Raw genomic sequence first — 20941 nt, forward strand, 5'->3', positions numbered from 1 at the left:
TGATGGTTGTATTCGTGGAAGGATATATTGAGGGAAAGGTGCTGATACCGGAAGTTCGTGGCGTTTTAAAACCTTCCCGTCAGGCTGTGCGGTACCAAGATGGCGGCCCCCATCCCGAGTTTGGCGTGTAAGAAAGTTTTCCAAATCTGTTCTTGAATTTTAGTCTTAAACTTAAATATCTGAGAAACGACAGTAGTGTAGATGGATGGACAGGAAAACTAAGTTTTGTCGTCATTTTTTGTTTACGGTGTATTACGTAATGGAGCAGTAATATTGAGACATTTTGACCGGCCATTTTAACAGCATGCAGCAAGTTTGACAGCTGATTGTGCAAGGAATGAAGGAATGAAAGAATGGGACATGGATGAGTAACTGTTATGATTCTGTTGCTGGTACATGGTTAGAGATCTGTTTAGCCAGCATAATATCAAGACCTCTCTCTCTTTCTCAATCCAACCATAATTTTATCCATCCATCCAAGGAGGTTAAATTTTTTAACCTCCTTGATCCATCCATCCATCCATCACTTAGTTTCTCCATCCATCCACCCATCCATCCATCCAACCAACCAACACTAGGGTCTCTCTCTCCACCCATCCAACACTTAGGTTCTCTCTTCTCTATCTATCAATCTATCACTTAGGTTCTCTCCATCCATCCATCCATCACTTAGCTTCTCTCTCTCCATCCATCCATCCATCCATTTATCACTTAGCTTCTCCATCCATCCATCACTTAGGTTCTCTCCATCTATCAATCCCTTAGCTTCTCTCAATCCATCCATCCATCTTTCCATCCCTTAGCATGTCTCCATCCATCTATCATTTCGCTTCTTTCTCCACCCACCCATCCATCCATCTAGCTTCTCTCTCTCTCTCTTCATCCATCCATCACTTTTTAAAAGCTACCATTTCTTTCTCCATCCATTCATCCATCACTTAGCTTCGGGATAGAAATTTAGAAAATGATGTCATTCCATGCAACAGCACAGGATTACCTGACAGACAGTTAAAATATGTTATGATTACAGTATCTGTAAATTTTTCGTATAGATTTCACAAATCGTGTATATCTCATGATGTCCTTTACTGTTGGAATATTGGTAAGGAAATTTGTGACCCATGTTTCTGCAGCACGTGGCACCCAGGGGGTGTCCCTTGTGGAGGGTCCTCCTGCGCTGAGAGACAACCGAGCATTCAAAAGGTACTTGTACCATTATTTTCTTTAAAAAACACCACACTATAGCTAGCTTACAAGTCCTCACAAATGTTAGCACAGTGGCACAGTCTGAGTCCTTCTCGTAAGCTGATGTTGACTTTAAAATTTTCAGAATTCTTCTCCAAAATATCTGAGAAGTTGGACCTTCGTTAACGTTGGAGTCACAAACCAATCTATAGCATATTTGTCAATCAATTTAGATTTCGATATAGAGGTAGAATCAATAGTCAAGTCAAATTACTTTGAATAATGTTTTATCTGTAGTTGTATATTTCCGAAAATAATTTCATCAGGTTGGCAGAATATAGGATATCGGAGATTCTTTTTACACAACCAGATAATCTCACCTGCTAACGTTTCGGTGTCTATCTGACTGGAGCGGTGAGAAGCAGTACTCCAGTCAGAAGCTCTGAAGAAGGTGTCTGATAGACACTGAAACGTTAGCAGGTGAGATTAACTGGTTGTGTAAAAAGAATCTCCGATATCCTGTAGTTGTATAGATTTACATTACAGTCAAACCTGTATTAGCGGTCACCTTTGCATAGCGGCCACCTGCCCATAGTGGTCACTTTTTGTCGGTCCCTTGGATTTTTCCCATTGACATAAGCATTAAGAATTAGGCTATAGCGGCCACCTGTCCAACGCGGTCGCGGCCAGACGATTTTCGGTCCCGCGAGTACAGTAACACTGCCGATAACGGCCAATGTGCGCCGGTGGAAGCCGCATCGCCACCGCACGCCGGGTTCAAAATCTTCATTTTTTAATGCAGTTATCAAGTTTATGTGAACTCAACTTTACGGGATAATAATAAAGAAAACAAGAATGTTTTATCTTCGTTAGATTATCCATGGTTTGACGCGCGCGAAGTCAAGTATTTCTTCACATGGCTTGCGTTTGTACATCGTAGCATATTTGACTATTTCTCTGCATTTGGATTGGACAAAGATTACGGTAGTTTTTGGAAAATACAACCCGCACATGTATCTGATGCGCTAAGTTGGCGAATTATTTCAATGTCGGCCCAATATTTCCGTTTTCCCCGGGAATTCATCCGAAAATGTGCCCAAACACGATTTTCAAAATGGCGGAGCAGCATAAAGGTCATCGGAAGACACCACTGTTGCGGAGGTATAGTGTGTTAAATCTATTTTGCTGCAAATTATCACTGAGGATACTTACTGAACCAAAAGCTTCAAACTAAATATGGATAACATTACTATCTTGTAAAATTTGGGCTGTTGCAATTTTCTGAAAAGAAAAAAAGCCCTCAAAAGAGCGACCCTCCTCTCATTACCCTATTAGCATAATGGTAGAAGCCGATCATGACAAGCAAACAACAACAGATTAGGAAAATTGTCGCCACGATATTGTGTTTGAAAACGGTCGAAAACGAACAGTAAGTGGCAACTGAGCAACATATATTTTGTTCTATACTAACTAGGGGGCATTTTGCTGCGAAGAACTTTGTTTCATATGATTAAAACTCGTTGGTGACGCGTGTGCCGGCAGCGAAGCAGTCGCGAAGGATCAAGAGTTGAGTATGGCGATGCTGGTCTGTTCAGACATGAAGCTCGAGCAGACCATGGATTTTGGAGTTGGCAGATACAATAATTCTTTTTTCAAGCCCATAATAGAAGTAAAAGAACAACAATCGAATTTCTAAAATGTGCCTTACCTATGTAATGTTAAATGTGTACTGTACGGTGAATAAATGTATCTCAGTGGGTACTGAAAACATGTGTCACTCGTGGTCAATCAATCAACATTTTCTCCATAGCGGCCACCTGTCCTTAGCGGCCAGTTTTGGCCAGTCCCTTGAGTGACCGCTATAGACAGGTTTGACTGTACCTTTAACTTTTACACCATCATATTTTTGGATATTAGTACTTAGTATGCATGTATGCAAGACAGTAGTATTGCTCCTTATGCAAGTACCTGTGTATGCTATGCTCAGTTGTAACTGGTGGTATGAAACTGTATAAGAAGTTGTATGTTTATTTCCATGCTTCAGGGATGGCAGTCGTACCTGTAAGGTCATGGCCTTCAGTCCAGATGGCAGCCTGTTTGCTTGGTGCAACGGACAACAGTAAGATTTTTTCTAATCTTCATGCCAGTTTTATTTGTTCTGTAAGGGAAAACGTTGTTTGCCTTGGAGTATACGTATAGGAAGAGGAATATTCTTCATTTGCCTGCAAGTATGAAGCCTTGAAAGAAAGACAATCATTTAGATTACACAAACCGACTTTTGAGTAGTTTGGTGACATTGATAGAGGACAAGAATCAATTTTATTCAAGAAACGGGCATATAATTCCAAGAGAGCTGTATCGAAAGGTTAAGGTAGCCGTGTAGCCTTTTTGAGACTGTAGGGACACTAGGTTGTTATCCACTGTGTCTAGGGCAGGCTATTGGAAGGCAGAGCCCATCCCTCTCCTTCAACCACCCCAACTGAAGTCAGGTACCCATTTTTACACCTGGAGTGAGGAAAGTCGTGCCAAGGGTGGCAAGGGCACAACATCAGTGGCATGTCAGGGGATTCGAACCCAGGACCTTTGGGTTCTAGGCCAATCAAATCAGCACTTTTTACATGCAATATTGTTTTCCCTCAGGGTGACGGTGGTTAGATTACCCGGTGGCGAGGTTGTACTCCAGACGGAAGAGCATCCCCGAGTTGTCGGTATTCTGTTCTCCCCCCTCAGTACCTACATGGCAACCTGGGAGGTCATCGTAGGTCAGTAGTTCAAACTTTAACTTACTTTTTAAGTTTTAGTACCTAATTTCAAGTCATTCCAAGTTTACAAACAGTTGATGTAGTTTGGAAAACTTCACCTGATAGACTTAATGATTAGATTACAGTATAAAGTAGATAATAGATGGATTGTTGTTTATAAGAATGCAATGTAGAAAATAGAGTTGTTATTGAATTAACCTTTTTTGCTGACTGATAAGTCTTCATATTCCAGAGAGTACGTTACTGATTAATGGTTAGAACATTCAAGTTTCAACTTCTTCAGGGTTGTTGGAAAGACTGAAAAGAAATTCAAAAAGATACTGAAAATGTGATATATCATAACGTAATTACTTCTGCTTTAATTTGAGAACATGGTGACACCAAAGTTTCCAACATCCTTAAGAGAAACCATGAGTGTTAATGTAACCGCTATATCTTTCTAGGTAAGGGTCCTCCGTACCCCAACCTGCACCTTTGGGACTTGAAGACAGGACAGAAGGCCAAGAGTTTTGTTCACAAGAGACAGACAGACTGGTGAGCCTCTATATAACACATTCCTCTGTTCACTAGATTTTATCATAATCTTATGGAAGGGTATTATTATAGATGTACATGTACATAGTCAGTCCTCTTATACCTTTGTATCTGTATCTATATAGCAGGTATAACCACCCTTATGCGTAATACAGCAGCTTCACAAGCATATGGCATGGCAGCAGCTGGTTACATTATACTGTCACACCTAACCTTTGCATACCTAGTGTTGTTTAAAGCTATCTAATTAGCTAGAACAGAGGATTTTTTTAATTATTCAATACCACACTGTACTTGAGCTTAGATTAAAGATCTCAGTGTCCCGAACAAAACGCCGTTTTCAGATTTCAAATCCGATGAACCCGAGTTGAGATATTGAATTTTGAAAGAATAAATTTTGACATTTTTGGTGAAAACTTAATCATTAGTCCCATGGGTCTGATATGGCACCGCAGGGAGTATCTTCACTGTAATAAAGGCATTGTGTACAATAGTATCATGCATTTGGGGTAGTCAAGTTTTGATGCTTCACAACAGAAATTCTTGGCACAATTTGCTTATGCAAGTGTCAGCTGCCACAAGATGTCAAGCAAATTAGCCATTACAACTTATTATCTTATTTTTGATTAGCATATCTGCATACTAATTAGGCATATTTGCTCTTCTTCTGCAGGTTTCTCTACTACCACATTGTATATAACAACTAATATAACAACTGGTACTTGTCACATGCCTAGCAATAAGATAATCTCTATAAGCTCTGGTATTGTTGATTAATGACTAATTAGCATATTTGCATATTAATTAGGAAGACATTTCTACATATTGGCCTATGCATTTCTCTTTGATCTCATTTCTATGCAAACTAATAGTGACACAGGTAGTTGTCACAATATGTAGACCAAATAGATAATCTCTGTCATTCTTAATTAATTAGCATATTTGCATACAAATGAGGACAACAAAGTGCATGACCATGACTGTTTCTACCTCTCAGCCTACACAATTTTTGTCTGCTCTCATTTCTTTTCAAAATGAAAGTGGGACTGTTAGCTGTCACAATATTTCTAGCTAATGAATAATCTCTGGAATTCTTAAGTAATCAATAATTAGCATATTTGCATATTAATTAGTAAAATAAAGCACATTATTAAGGCTTCTTTCACCTAGCATACAATGTATTCTCTTCTGCTTTCATCAAAATAGAAAAAATAATACCAAAAATCTCAAGTATTCTTATTCAATGACTGCTTGTCATAATCGTCCGCATACTAATTAGTCAAATTAATTGGACAATGAATGACGCTTCCATGTATGTACATTTATGACATTTTAATGCAATCATAAAAAATGTAACTCTTGCCTTTTCCAAAACAATCCTAAGCATGGAATGTAGGTTTAACATGCCAAGAGTCTCATCAATTGATTAGAGCTGATACAAAAGCGTGCTCTCAGAATAATTCTCTACTCTGATTACTGATTACTCTATATCATAGCTCTGTACATCAAATTCAAAAGCCAGAAGAGAATCTTTTTAATTCACATATTCTTAGAATACTTCTTGGCAAGGATTACTCTTGCTAAACTTAATCACTTAATCAGACCTCTGTAAATTGAATTCAAAAGCTAGGAGACAATCACAGATTGCCTTAAATTAGACAAATCTCTTTTGAAATTCACATATTCTCATAATGATTCTTGGACAGTAGTCAACTCGGTTTCTCCCACTCAGGACAGGAAAATCAGGGCTGACCCTCAGGACACACCTAAACATATAAGGACAATCAGTGCAAGGCGACAAGCCACCAGGATAAGATTAACAAAATCTTGTATGGGACTTAACTACTTTACAAGAGATATTGACAAGTATATATCTTTAATTAATACTGTACATGCAAAATAAATTGATATCAGACACCTCAGGCTGAACTCATCGATTCATCAGCAAAACTCCTTGATACTGAAAACTTAATCCCATCTACCTTCATAGTATGTGCGCAGTTTACGTATTCCCAAGACGAGAAACGTGCAAGAGGCCACATTATAATCAATGTTCGCCCTGCCCCCTACAACTCGCCGCGTCCCGCGCAGCACCGCAGCTTCGCGCCATGGCACCGCGCAGAAAACACAATTCCCACCGCATTTATCCCAAACTATATGCAGTAAATCTGGTGTCAAATTAAAGCTAAGAACATGCTTTATCGTATTTCCGGTGCCGCAAATTGATCATTTACATCTATAGGGGCGAAAAACGTGATCAAAGTTTTCAAAATCGTCATAAATTGACTTACCTTGCACATAGAAATTTGCGGCACCCGCCAAACTGTTCCTAAAATCCTCTAGAACGTGTTCGTGACGTTTATACAGACCATAATATTCGTTTGACCCGGTGGAAATTCGGTCAAAGTGCGGAGTTCGATTCCGCCCTTCGCTGAAATCGGGCCCGCGGCGGACGCCGCTAGCGGGGCGGGTGTGTCTGCTCGTTAATCACGCTCTAACTCAACACCAGTAACTTGTATTTATAAGAAATTCCGTACACATAGAGATAAGATATTGATGGTAATACACACAAAATCTGGTGCTTGTAAGTATTATACTTTTTTTTTCACAATTTTTTTAATTGACCAACTTAGGCCCGTAATACGGGGGAGTCAGATTTCGCACGTTATTACAAGGTGAATTGCGCTAGCTAATCTAATAAGGGATGTCCCTACTATACTTGGTGGCAACAAGTTCCACTCTATGATAGTTCTAGGGAAAAGCTTTTTGAACAACTAAATCCTGGGCTGATAATTCTGGTACTAGAAAGCATAACTAATCTAGGTTCATGCTAGTGTAGAATTGAGATTGCCTTGAGGTTGATTTTCATCTCTTTACCCCCATAGGGAGCCCCAGTGGACAGATGATGAGGTGTTGTGTGCACATGCAGTCAACGAGATCCACCTGTTTGAGAATGGGGACTTCAGTAAGGGTCTTTCTTTCATAATGTTGTTACCCCTTCAGTAAAATGCTTATCTTTTAAGTTTCATGATGGTAACTTTCTTCCCCTACTATTGCTCTAATGTACATGTATCTATACATACATACATAGTAATTTGCTGAATATTAATGAAGTGTGTATTAAAGTCAAAAGTTTTTGCCAGTTGGATACTGTCATTGCCACCGATAGATCTGCTTGGAGATTAGGTGCATAGGGCATATCTCCGCTTCAATAGCCCTTGGGCCACACAACTTTGTGCAATCACTACAGCATGGGGCTAGTCCACTGGTACATGTAGTGGTGTGTATACAACTACCATACGCTTTCCCAAATGCTGAGCGCTTAACAGAGAAAGCAGTATGTACTTTGTTAGTCTGGCAGTATATAAGTCTTTAGTATGACTCAGCCTGGGATTGAACTCAAAACCTACTAAATACAGGCATGTTAAACACTCACTTTGACTTTGCACCGAAAAACAGTTTGTATCCAAATGTTTTAAATCCTTTCCATATTAAACTTGACTGTGTTTGTGACAACTCCAGGCCACATAGCCCGGAAACTAGACGTTCAGAAGGTGGCTGGCTACAAGCTCTCTCCAGGCCCTCCGCCTCACAAGATAGCCGTGTATGTGCCTGGCCAGAAGGTATACACATTTTTTAGTTTTGTAACTAATAACATTGCAACTATTGCTGTTCAAAATAGTAGTATAATTACAATTAAACCTGTACAAGTGACTACTTTTACATACATGTAAGGGCCACCTGACCAATTTTTGGTGGTCTTTAGATAACTTTTCCCATTGACGCAAGCATTAAGAATCCTGTGATTCCTGTCTATAGTGACCACTTGTCCACATGAACATAGACCATATTTTATTGGTCCCCTGAGTGGTCTTCTTGGGCAGGTTTGACTGTACATAACCCTTAGTTATGAGATGTTGTGAAAGAACAAGAGTGCTAGAAAGAAACTTAAAAAGTTGAATTTGATGATACTGTATATAGAACCCGTAGAGTAATGAAGTAAATCATAGTGTGATGCAGTAAGTAATGTTTTATCTAATTCAGCAGCTGTTTGAAAAACTAACAGTTTAACTTTGAGCATCATCAATAGATGAATTTGAACCACACAAACTGGTTTTGTCATAGACTTATAGGGTGATTTTGCTCACAAACTGTCTTTGTCATCGTGCACATCTGTAAAGAATAGCATACGTTCGAACAACATTCCCCAAACCCAGAGAAGCATGTGTTCGATTACAATCTGATTTACGACTGTCGCACACAGATAAGTATAAAGCACTAATGTGATTTTTTTTATAACAGAATTTATGAGGTTGAATATTGTTGTTGTCTTTTTCCTAGGGAGGTCCATCCTTTGTCCGTGTGTTTAAGTGCCCTGACTTTGCCACCCCCCTGGCTAATAAGAGCTTCTTCAAGGCAGACAAGGCAGACATCAGGTGGAACAAGAAAGGTAAAACATGGGATGGGGTGGGGAGGGGGGTAGAATTTGACAAGGAAAGTTCTTTGTTACTGTAGGAAGGTACATAAAGTTGTGAAGCATATGCATGTAGTACATGTAGCTGTAAAAACATTATCACACTTTGGCTATGCACTTTGGCTAGATTTATTGAACTGTCAGTGATCTATTTTATACACCTTATTTTTGATAGTCTTAAGATTCACAAGAACCAATGTTCACCCAAACAAGATAGACAGTTTCTAGCATTCGTTCCTGTAAAAGAAGTAGCTTATATTATGTATTACATGTAAAGGAAATACATAGGAAGAATAGTTAACAGAAGTGTCAAGCTAATTGTGGATCTAAAGAAAGTCAAAGTTTATCGGACACTGGGTGAAAGGATATTTATGGTTGTGGCTTTTTTTTAATCCTGAAATTATTTGCTTTGATATGTACAATATCACCATGCTCAAGCACTTCTCTGTGATAAGCCCTAGTTACACAAAGCCGAACATGGCTCCCGACCACTATCACAACCAATTCTGACTCCAAAACACACCCTTAGCACCAGCCAACCCATTCTAGACGTATTGTTCACAGTCAAATGTTTTCAAAATGTAAAAACATTCGGCTGGCGCAGCGAACACCAGCCAACTGCGCCAAACCATTAAGGGATGGTCGGGAGACCATGTTTGGCTATGTGTAACCGGGGCTTTATCTGTGTACACACATTTAGGGACTGGTCTTCTGGTACTGTGTGCTACTGAGGTAGATCAGACTGGACAGTCTTACTATGGAGAACAGAACCTGCACTACATTGGAGTGGATGGAGTCAGCAGTATTGTACAGCTCTGTGAGTGTCGCACTGAAATTCCATCTTTTTTTATGTGTTTTTTTTGTACAAAGAATTATGTAACCATGTGTGTGGTTGTATGGGTGGTTATGTATGAATGTTGAAATTTGATTTTAAAGTTGAATTGATCTGTCTTTCCCATTCTGTGTTTGAGTGTGTAAATGTGTGTTCGTATGTTTATATGTGAATTAGTGTTTATGTATGAATGTTGAAATTTGATTCTAAAGTTCAATTGCTGTATCTTTTCCATATTGTGAAGACCGACCAACATTAAATCTTTGCCAAGAATGTATATTATTATCGGAGTGTGTTGACAGCCACTCGAGGGAGTAGGGCGAATCTACATAGTGTCATTTCAGTTCATCAGTTCTGTTGCAGCCGGGCTTTTCTAGCCCTCCTCTTGGCCTCAGCGGCTGCTATCCTCTCAGCTTCAAAAGTTGTGACGCTGTTGTAGCTCAGCTGACGCAATCGGAGTAGTTTCAATATGTATTACGATTTAGAAGACAGTTGGTATGGCCTACATGTTTCGTTTTTTTAATCAAGTGATTGACAAGAAAAGTAGGCTGCAGCAAAGTTGAAAAAACCTTTAATGTGTTATTCTGACATTTTCAGCTAAGAAGGGCCCTATCTACTCTACTGACTGGAATCCTGACTCAACAGAGTTCTGTGTTGTATATGGATGTATCCTTTACATTATAGTTGAGGCAGAAACACTTGTGCTTTGTGTTTTGCAGTCGTTAAGATGTGTTGTGCTTGTAAGAATGGGACTTCACCTATAGAGGAAGTACAGTATATTTTGTTCTTGGTGTCTAATTTTCTATCATAGACGAAATCACTACAAAGTAAAGGGGGGTTCACATGACTGCATATTTTCCATTCTGTGTGAGTTACGTATAGACATTATTTTTGGCCTAGGTAAAGTTTGCGGGGAAGAAGTTGTTTTTATCTTTGACCCACAGTTGTGTAGCCTGGTTATCGAACAAACAAAAAACTATTTTTTTTGGCTGCAAACTTTACCTAAGACAAAAATTCAAATACGCTAGGACTTGAATATACGCACTTGTGTGTACCTCCTCCCCTTTAACTTCTGTACCTTTATGATTACTGCCCAAAATGTATTCACACTAGTAATGGTATGATACAATATTCTTATGTCTTGATTTTAACATTGAATGTCCGTGTGTTAGTTAAGAGAGTTCCTTGACCAAGTACACCCCAGTCATGCCTGCCAAGGCCACTATCTTCAACCTGAAGTGTGAGCCTGTGTTTGACTTCGGTACAGGACCCAGGAACCTGTGTTCTTATAACCCACAGGGCAACAATATCCTTTCAGCATGACAATGTTGTTAACCCATATACTTTTATTCTTGATATCTTAAAGTTTGCAGTACCAGATGTATGATAGATTAGCATTGTAGTTGTAAATGTATTGTTGTTTTTTGCTGTACATTGTACCATGTGTCAAGGAATAAAGTTCATCATTGTAATGTGTAAGCATGTATTTGATAGTGATTTGTAACATTCTTAAAATATGTTAGATTATTGTTCTGTTTTTACAGTTTTTTAATGATTCTTCAAGTGTAAAGCTTGTCATTTCCTTAACCCTCTTACTCCTTGCCCTTGCTGGGTTTGGCAACCTTCGGGGGAACATAGTAAGTATTGACTTTTTTTGTAATAAAGTTTGTGTCAACTTTTCAAACACACCAGGAATGGTAGTCTTTGAAAAGTGACATCTTTTGCGAAAAGAGTATTGTGACAAATTTTGTATTCAAAAGAAGTTGGATAATTTTACAGACGTCTGTTTTAAAACTTGCGTAAATCGGAAACTACATTGTAGTCCACAAAAGGATCTACGGTGCACTATGTTTGATGCCGAAAACCTTTTATCATCATTTTATCATTGATGACGGTTAGACAACCAGCTAATAAGATACACAATACAACTATTACTTGACAAGTTTTGTACGTTGTCAGATGTTTCAGAAAGCATCTGCTTTCTTCCCCCAGCCACTTGCAAAAGATAGCAGTTGCTATCTGAAGTGTATGACCACTTACAAAACTTGTCCAGGTGATTGAGTAACATCTGTATTGTGTAACTTTAAGTTTTGTTATTTTTGTTACCTTGCCATTTGGGTGATCCCATATTGTGTTTACAGGAAGTTTGGGACAGGAGAAAGCTGCAGAAGATAGCCTTGGTACAGGCCCCTGACACCACCTACTTCGCCTGGTCACCTGATGGCGTCCACTTTGTCACAGCCACCACCTCACCCAGGCTAAGGGTCGGCAATGGGTAAGGGCTGAACCATGAGCAGGCACTTAGGGGGGTGATCAGGACACTTTGAAATAGGGATTATTGTTAAAGAAAATGAGGGAGAGGATCATGGTATAGGAAGATATGGAATCTAAAATGGTCATGTTTAGTCAGTCTGTCAAAATGAAAGGATACTTATGATAGGTTGGAGGATTAACCAAAGGTGACTCTGGTATTCCCTGCCTCACCCCTCCCTATTTGAATGGACTGCCCACCCATCCTTTTAGTATGCTGAACTTTTGCAAAAATTACAACTGATTCACAGAAAATTCAGCTTAATGTTAGGGGGCATTTACACTTCTGCATGTATTCAAGTCTGTATGAGTTGAGTACATGTATTTACATTTGTTGCCTTCAGTAAATTTTGCGGCCAAAAAAGTCTTCGTATTTTTTGTGTGATAGCGAGACTACACAACGGTGGGTCAAAGTTAAAAACAACTTCTTTTCTGCAAATTTTAAGCAAAAAATGTCAGTATGCAATTCATACAGCCATGAATATACGCACAAATGTGAACGGGCCCTTAACAAGCTGTTCTTTTAACCATCATCAAACCCCTCCCAGCTACAAGATGTGGCACTACACCGGCCACCAGCTGGATGAGAAGGCGTTGGGGATGAATGAGGAGCTGTGGGAGGTTGCCTGGCAGTCGTATCAGCCTGGTGTGTTCCCTGCAACACAGCTGTCGTACCAGCCAGCGAGGGCAGCCGCTCAGACACAAGAAGGTGGGAACTTAAAGGAAAGCTACACAAAAAATTGAAAATCCTTCTATGCTATGCTTAATGTATTCCAAAGTCAAATTCTTACTTCAAGTTGTTTCACATAAGTCCGTCATAGTTCTGGGATTTTCCACACTTTGCAACTTATGCTGTGCTGACGCCTTCTTACCTGATAATTGAATTATATGACGTCAGTGTTTCAAATTTTTCACCTGATGATTGTATCATATGACGTCAGTGTTCTAAAATTCATCATCAGGTGAAAAATTTGAAACACTGACGTCATATAATTCAATTATCAGGCGAGAAGGCTTCAGCACGGCATAAGTTGCAAAGTGTGGAAAATCCCAGAACTATGACGGACTTATGTGAAACAACTTGAAGTAAGAATTTGACTTTGGAATATATTAAGCATACCATAGAAGTATTTTCAATTTTTTGTGTAGCTTTCCTTTAAAAGATCAAGTTTGCAAATGGACATAATTGTTTTGCTATAGCTTTGATAGTAACATGTACCTGTAATGGTACTTTGTCAGTAGACTCTTGTAATGTCAATTTGTGATAGTCTTACTTGCTGAAATTTTCCTCCATTAGCAATACTTCTATCTGATCTTGTAGCTTTGTTTCAATTGAAGTGCTTTGATGGATATGCAAACCCTTGCTACTTTTACTTAGATACAATTACATTATGTACATCAATTTGGAGTACCTTTTTTGTTCTTCCTGTAGCCAAGCCAGCGGTGTATCGACCCCCTGGTGCCAGAGCCCTCGGCCACACATCTCCAACCAAACTGGTAAGTATGCGCACTCTCAATTTCACTCCTACACTCCAAGTACTTGTGATCAAGCAGGAGGTCAAAATTTTACTGAAGATGAGGCTAGACTGTGATACAATGGAGTTAGCATCCAGTCGACACTAATGATCTATATCGTATTTCATCCTTTTCCTTCCCTTAAAATGTTAAATGTGTTTCTTATGATTTCTAGTGCATGATTATAAAATTATCATTTCTACCAGTGATATTCATCTTTCAGCTCAAAGTGTATACATTAGGTCGTACTGTCCTCACCCTCCGGAGCAGGCTCGATATGCTCGGTTTGTTACCTCCCATAGCGGCCCTGCCACTTCAAGCCTGTAAAATCGCTTCTGGCGACGTCATCAACACTCACTCATGAATAATTAATGATTCTACCCTTATTTGGCACAAACAGCGGTTATTTTGTCCTGAGCCCAATGTAACGATGTAAGACGTAACCTCCTTTACGGTTTGCATTAGATGAGTTTGAGCAAACCCTCTGATTGGCTGAAAGCTGTAGTGTCGGTGACGTCGACAGAAGCGATTTTACAGGCTTGAAGTAGCAGGGCCGCTATGGGAGGTAACAAACTGAGCATATCGGGCCTGCTCGGGAGGGTGACTGTACTGAGCACTGCTGTAAAAGGTACCTTTTATTGTTCTTTGTAGCATGAAGAGGAGCTACCACAGAATGAGCGGATGGAGAACAAAGATGGTAACTGGTTTCTCTACATACATCTGATACCAGAACATGATTAATCCATCTCAAAAAAGAAAATAGACATACAGTCAAACCTGCCCAAGGCGACCACCCGGCGGACCCAGCAAAAACGGTCGCAATGGACAGGTGGTCGCCATGAAGAGGATTCAACTCACATGTTTCCAGGTGGAGGTTTTCAAATACAGTACGTAAATGGATGGAAAATTATGTGGATTTAGACAGCATGACCCCCACCAGGTTCAATTCTCATTGACAGAAAGATCCTCCAAAAATTACATTTTGCGTTATCGTTGTAATAATTCTATGCCGCTACATCGTGTAAAACTTTTCGTCATAATTTTGACTACAAAACAATGGTTGCCTCGATGATCTCGCAGCGCCCTTCTGCATTCACACGTTACATTAAATAGTACACACACACACATGCACATCATCGAAGTTTTAAGGCCTAAGACAAATCCCTAGAAAACATCTGCTGGCCCTAGCCTTTTTTGGGGCGCCGATGGATAAAAGGGGCAAAAAGTTTGCGATCTGACAACTAAAGATGAAAACGGAACGGTGTGATTTCGTCGTGCCGCCAAGCTCTGTCAGTCTGTGCGACCGCATCGAAAGGTAAGTCAGTGCAGCAGAATGCACAGCGTCCAATAAAGGTTTGTGAGATTCATGGAAAATGAGAATATTATTTTTCATCAATAACTAGAGTATTCGTTAATGTTCATACACAAAAGCATCGTGTTTTAGAAAGGTCAGCGGTACGCCAAATCCAAGCCGCGCCAAATCCAAGATGGCGTCGGGACCAAGGAACAACATTTCTCGCCCGATGTTTTGCCCGCCGCGAAGTCATTTTTCGACGGAATTTAGTAAGACACAGACACATTTTTGTTAAAAATACAAGAAATAGATAGTAATTTGTGTGAAATCTGACTTTTTGACACCATGCACTACGTATTCGTTTTGAAAATTGAACTGAGTTTGCGGTAAACTATAAGATTACAATAGGCACAACAACATCACAAACATTTGTCTTTACAATGTTTATAGGGGAAACGTTTTATTAAAACACTTCATGGAGGAATCTGTGCTATAACATTGCTATTCCATATATTTTTGTCCTTCAAAGTCTTGAAAACATTTCTGTGAAATCCGACAGCAAAATGATCCGATGTCACCACACGCTTGAAAATTAGGCGGCCGCCATGGGCAGGGATTGTGCTCTGTGCGGTCCCAATTCGTGGCGGTCGCGGTCGCGTTGGACAGGTGGTCGCCTTGGGCAGGCAGCTTAATGCTTGCGCCTATGGGGCAAATTTTCGGGACCGAGAAAAAGCGGTCGCCATGGCCAGGTGGTCGCGTTGAAAAGGTGGTCGCCTAGGCAGGTTTGACTGTACATTCATGTAGATCTACAAGTTACTAATACAGTACTATGATTGATTGTCAGATTGCAAAAAAAAAACACAAGAAAAAAAATGTCTTGAAGAGCTTATCTTAACAGCCTACCACTGAAGCGCAAGGTATAGAACATCTTGAAAGAAACTTGTTGATGTACTAGATAAAGTTTTCTGCATGTGTAATATATGGAAAAACGTAGTTAAATCCATACTAAAGGAGATATTATGTAAAAGCTTTAATCAAATTTGTTACAGAAAACCTCTCCAAAGCGGCACTGAAGAACAAGAAGAAGAGAGAAGCAAAGAAAGCAAAACAACAGCAGCAAGCACCAATGGTAGGGAGACAAGTCACATTAGAATGATTTCACTTAGAGTTCATACGGTATAGAGCATTTTTTTAATGCCAGAGGGCGGTTACCCTGGCTATACACTGCAGATAGTGAGATACAGAGTCATAAAAGTAAAGAGCGGTCAAACCTCAGACTGAGGATGAAGCATGATGCTTTTTCGTTGGCTAGTGTGCAATGCGGCTTCACTACAGCTCGCGTACAAGTATTTAGCCAAGCACACTGGGTCACCTCTTTTTGGTAAGATAAGTGTGTTGGGTTCTTTTACACGCGGTACGTATGGAATTGTAGGCCAATACTACAATTCTTTTTCCTCCACCCGAATGAACTTGTCTTTGGCATGTTTGTGTTACTCCCCAAGCAGAAGACAGGTTCCGGCAGGTTTTGTCTGGCTTTCTATTTTGTCATTTTTTTTGTCTAGCCAACCCAACTAGACAAAAAAAATGACAAAATAGAAAGCCATACAAAAACGGCTAAAAACACGTCAAAATCCTGCTGAACCCATCTTCGGCTTGGAGAGTAGTTTGTGTTTCTAACACAGAGTGTTTCTTCCCAACTTACGTGCTGCTATGTTTTGGAAAAATTGCAAAGCACTATGTGTAAAGGGGTCGAAGTCTGCTCATTTTACCAATTTTGCATTGGTTATTTTCCTGTCTGAGATGAGATTTCTTTTGCTTGTTTGCATATCAGGATGCTCGTAGCCAGGAGCAGAGGGATGCTCTCGCCATGGCAACACACATCCTGGGTACCCCGCCCCCTTCTGTCACCAGCACCGCAGTTAGTGCTGACTCCGAGAAGAAAATCAAAGGACTGAAGAAGGTACTTGTAGAGTTTTGGTTTTACACTTTTAATCTATGACTCATGATATACATTAGAATATAAACATATTTTAAATAATAGGGTACATGTGAATACATGAATCTTTAAAAAGATGTGGAAGACATGCTTTGTATGTTGAAAATCAACTCTTCATCCTTTTGACTTCAGAAATCCTTGCTGTGTATTTATGCTGTTTTTGTTTAATATTTCTGGACAGAAACTGAGACAAATAGAGCAGCTTAAGGAGCAACAGAAGTCTGGGAAACCACTGGAGTCAAACCAGGTAAGGTTTTTTTATTTGATGTTTATTTCTTGTTCTTTAGTATCAGAATTTTATTGTCTTAACACAGCTCTAAACATACAGACATTCTCTTACCTTTTGTGATCAGAGAGTAACTTTTCAAAATTAGTTGGTTTCATAATGTAATAATTACATTTAGTTTGCTTAGTATGAGAAAAGGCAAAGTAAAAAGTGAGTCAAAGTTTCTATGTTGAGTACCCAGCCAATAGGAACGTTGGTGTGCAACCTATCTGAGGTCCTTTCCATGTATTTTATCTATAAAATGTCTCCCACCTATGTTTCAGCTTGAGAAGATAAAGGGAGAAGCTGCCTTACTAAAGGAACTGGAACAGCTGGAACTGGGAAGTTAGCAACAAAGACAAGTCTATAGTGACGATAGTGTAGACATCACTAGTCTAGTTTTGCACTGAACACCTTGAAAACCTTGACCATTGTCATTGTCACTACAGTTCTTATTATTAAAAGGGTACTCGAGCATCATTTGTTACATGATATTCTTGTTTGAAGAAGGGTGTTAAGCTGGATGATTATTGTCCTATATCCTAAATATGTACTTCTATTTGTTTTGTTTAAAGGCAGGCTAAACTTAATTTCGTAAAGCATACTGCAGTATGTTAAGTATACCACTAAGACCAGTTCTGACTTCTTTTACATGAGTCCATCATAGATTAGCGTTTCTACAATATTTGAAATTCGCGGTGTGGTGATGTAATACTGGCGATGTCCAAAGAGCTTTGACCTTTGTGACGTCAGATTCCGATTCGGCCACACCTGCACCATAGGAATTGCTCCAGACGCCATTCCTCCGACTCGGAATCTGACGTCACAAAGGTCAAAGGTCTTTGGACATCGCTAGTATTACATCACCACGCCGCGAATTTCAAATGTTGTAAAAACGCTAATCTATGATGGACTAGTGTAAAAGAAGTCATAACTGGTCTTAGTGGTATATTTAACATACTGCAGTATGCTTTACGAAATTAAGTTTAGCCTGCCTTTAAAGATACTGATCCGCCCATCTACCTTTTTAATGGGATAACCCACTCAAAGATATATTGCAGCTTATTATTTGCAGCTTTAAAGAGAAAATAAGTACAAACAATTTATAAGATATTGTTCAAAGAAGCTTAACAAAAGTTAATAAAAGTCAGAGAGTGTAACAAGCCTTCTGGTATTGATGACTATAAACAACTACTTAACTTGCCAAATAGGAAGGCCAGTTTGGATGGCTGTTTAACAATAGTAACTTTACCTATGGAAATATAAAAGTAAGATCAATGCTTTTACCAGTGTATGGTATAGCTGTAAGTCGGGGAGAACCTGTTCATCAATAATAATGATCTTGCCTTCACTAAAGGGATTCCCACAGATTCAATGGCAAGCACACTTATTGATCTATCTTCATATTAGATCATGATTATTCAAAACAATTTCATATATTTCTCAGCTTATTTTCCACAGCTTAAACAGAAAATAAAGAAATCTGCTCTTCACCAGCAACATTGAAATATTGTATTTTCTACTTTCTCTTTCAAGGTACATGACCATAATATTTTAGATACACAATATCAATTAATGAATAACATCTTGTCCAATCTAATCTTAACTAATAAATGTCCCACGATACCTGTAGACAACTCACTTCTGTACATTGTGGATAGCAGTCCAGTACTCTTAATCAAGCTTTGACACAAAATCTTGTTTCTTTTCTTCTAGTTTGGATGACTCGACAATTTTTCTTTAAGCTCAGAGTTTTCCTGCTGCATCATTCTCGCTTTCTCCAAACTGATGCTCCTCTCTTGTCGCATCTTCCTGTTGTTTTCCCTCAGCGTTTGATTCTCCTCTCTCAGCTGAGACATGTAACGGTAACTTCTCTGCTTTAGTTTCTCCTGACTTGCTAAGAGTTCGACCAGGTTGGAGTTTTCCAGTTGCATCCTTGCTAGGTTGCTACGAAGTGAGCTGGCCCTTTGTTGCAGATTCTTGTAGTCTTCCTTCAGTGTGTGATTTGCTTCTTCAAGATTGGCGATGTATTCAAGATCTCTCTCCTTTAGTTCATGGGGATTTGTCGGCTTTGTTCCAAGCTCAGAATTTTCTTGTTGTGTTGTTTTTAGGTTGTCATGACTGGTACTGCATTGCTGTTCATGGCAATCTTTCTTGGCCTTTAAGACTTCATCTTTATGCTTCTTATTTATCTTTTTCTTCTCATTTTTGGATGACTCATGAACAAAGCATGCTGTGAAGAGGAAAGATTCGTCAGCATTACAATTGAAAGCTCCTCTGTATTGGTATACATAGAATTAATTATTTCTGGACCAAAGTTGAACTTAATTTAAAACACAAAAATAGAATTTTCGACAGACAAGTTGATCAGTCCAAAATTTGGGTAAGTCAAATTTTTTTATTGGAAATTACAGTTCAACTTTGATACAGAATTCACAGGATTGTATGACTTGGAAAAAAGCAAATAAAGCTGCAACAAGGTTAAAATTACAAGTTATTTGCAACCAAAAGCTGCCTTCTCACATACTCTATACACATGCTACAGGGCGTGGGAACCTAAAGGACCTACTAAGTAAACCTGTTTATTAGATTATTTCTCATTAACGGTACACACACACATGGACATTTTGAAAGGCAACAATGTAGAGTGCCCCCCCCCCCTCCATAACAATGCATAGTATGTTCACATAACAGCATAAATTTGCCAAACAGTGATCATACCACTTTTTTCTATGCCAGTTATGCTCCTTGAAAGAACACTGAAAGAAAAGCCATTGGTCAACAAAGAAACAATGAAAAAATTAGTCCAGCGAACATGAAGTTTACACATATAATCAAGACTCGTGTCTGAGAAAATGTGTTGCAGCAAAGGTACGTACCAAAAAGGAAGAGAAGGATGAGGCCTGGCATCAAGAAAAACACCAGCCCACTCCAATTGTCTACGGAGATATCGCCTGCCATCTGTGGATCAGACCACTCTCTTCCATACGTGTCATCTCTGTGCAACTCTGTCACACCATGTGATTTTTTCCCAGGCCAATTTTTTCCCAACCAATAGGAAGTACTGAGAACAAAATGGTGACATACTAGTACTAGTAGTAACAATAGACCTATCCCGAAGCCACGCCCCCTGTTCTACTAGTATTCCGAACACCTCTGTCAAAAGCAGCGCTAGACGGACAGGAATTGCGGCCGTCGCTAGGCTTTCAATAATGACAACTGACTTCGGTTTAGCTTCTTCTTTTGCATGGAAGTCCTTTCAGAGCGGGACAAAAAAAAAAAAAAACTGAAGATAGTCGCGTCGATAACGTACTATGTACAATCAAAGCCACAGATTACGCTTAACGAAATTTACCGATAACGCATAACGTTGAATTAGAGCTGGCGAGCAACGATTTACGGTAAAAATAGCTCGCTATGCTTCACAGAAGAAGGCATGCTGACCCTCTGAAAGGGCATCCTGTCAAAAACAGACATTTTTTCATAATTGACAGGATCATTCTGAAGGAAAATTCTGTTACTGACATGATTATCAAACAGACTGTAACTGCACCAACCACCCACAAGGGCCAAAGACAGCATCAGCTTTGTAACAGGACTGCTGAGTTGTGTGCGAAATAGGCATTCAGTTTGCGTACGTGCGTCGATCGAACGGCTGATTTTACCGGGCCCTAAAGGGGTTTATAAAGGCCGGCGAAACTGTGTAAATGCTAGGGACAAATTTCCATGCCGGGGCCCGACCGGGCTGTTTAAGAAAACAAAGAATAGAAAATG

The 20941-nt window shown here is 39.5% G+C and overlaps 2 protein-coding genes and 2 long non-coding RNA genes across 4 annotated transcripts in view; 1 reads left to right on the forward strand and 3 right to left on the reverse strand.

Moving 5' to 3' along the window:
• The window catches only part of LOC136423336 (tyrosine-protein kinase RYK-like), a 189224-nt gene that overhangs the window by 125210 nt on the left and 43073 nt on the right, over nt 1-20941 (reverse strand). The gene's annotated exons all lie outside the window — the stretch shown is intronic.
• LOC136422663 (eukaryotic translation initiation factor 2A-like) lies at nt 9-18675 on the forward strand. The gene is made up of 20 exons (XM_066410489.1): nt 9-127; nt 1134-1203; nt 3230-3304; nt 3826-3947; nt 4391-4481; nt 7367-7446; nt 8004-8104; nt 8823-8931; nt 9656-9772; nt 10385-10453; nt 10992-11093; nt 11384-11424; nt 11929-12062; nt 12646-12806; nt 13530-13594; nt 14264-14309; nt 15956-16035; nt 16738-16866; nt 17084-17149; nt 17452-18675. Exons 1-20 carry the CDS (start codon nt 100-102, stop codon nt 17515-17517), a joined length of 1752 nt encoding a protein of 583 aa, XP_066266586.1. The 5' UTR covers nt 9-99; the 3' UTR covers nt 17518-18675.
• Nucleotides 5788-7168, reverse strand: LOC136422667 (uncharacterized). The gene is made up of 2 exons (XR_010753656.1): nt 6773-7168; nt 5788-6247 (listed from the first exon to the last, which is right to left on the reverse strand). It is a non-coding gene; the product is annotated as an uncharacterized lncRNA (long non-coding RNA).
• Nucleotides 18164-20310, reverse strand: LOC136422669 (uncharacterized). Its single transcript, XR_010753657.1, has 2 exons — nt 20047-20310; nt 18164-19400 (listed from the first exon to the last, which is right to left on the reverse strand). It is a non-coding gene; the product is annotated as an uncharacterized lncRNA (long non-coding RNA).

This window comes from Branchiostoma lanceolatum, chromosome 17 (genome assembly GCF_035083965.1).
Source record: "Branchiostoma lanceolatum isolate klBraLanc5 chromosome 17, klBraLanc5.hap2, whole genome shotgun sequence".
Classification (NCBI taxonomy): Eukaryota; Metazoa; Chordata; class Leptocardii; order Amphioxiformes; family Branchiostomatidae; genus Branchiostoma; species Branchiostoma lanceolatum.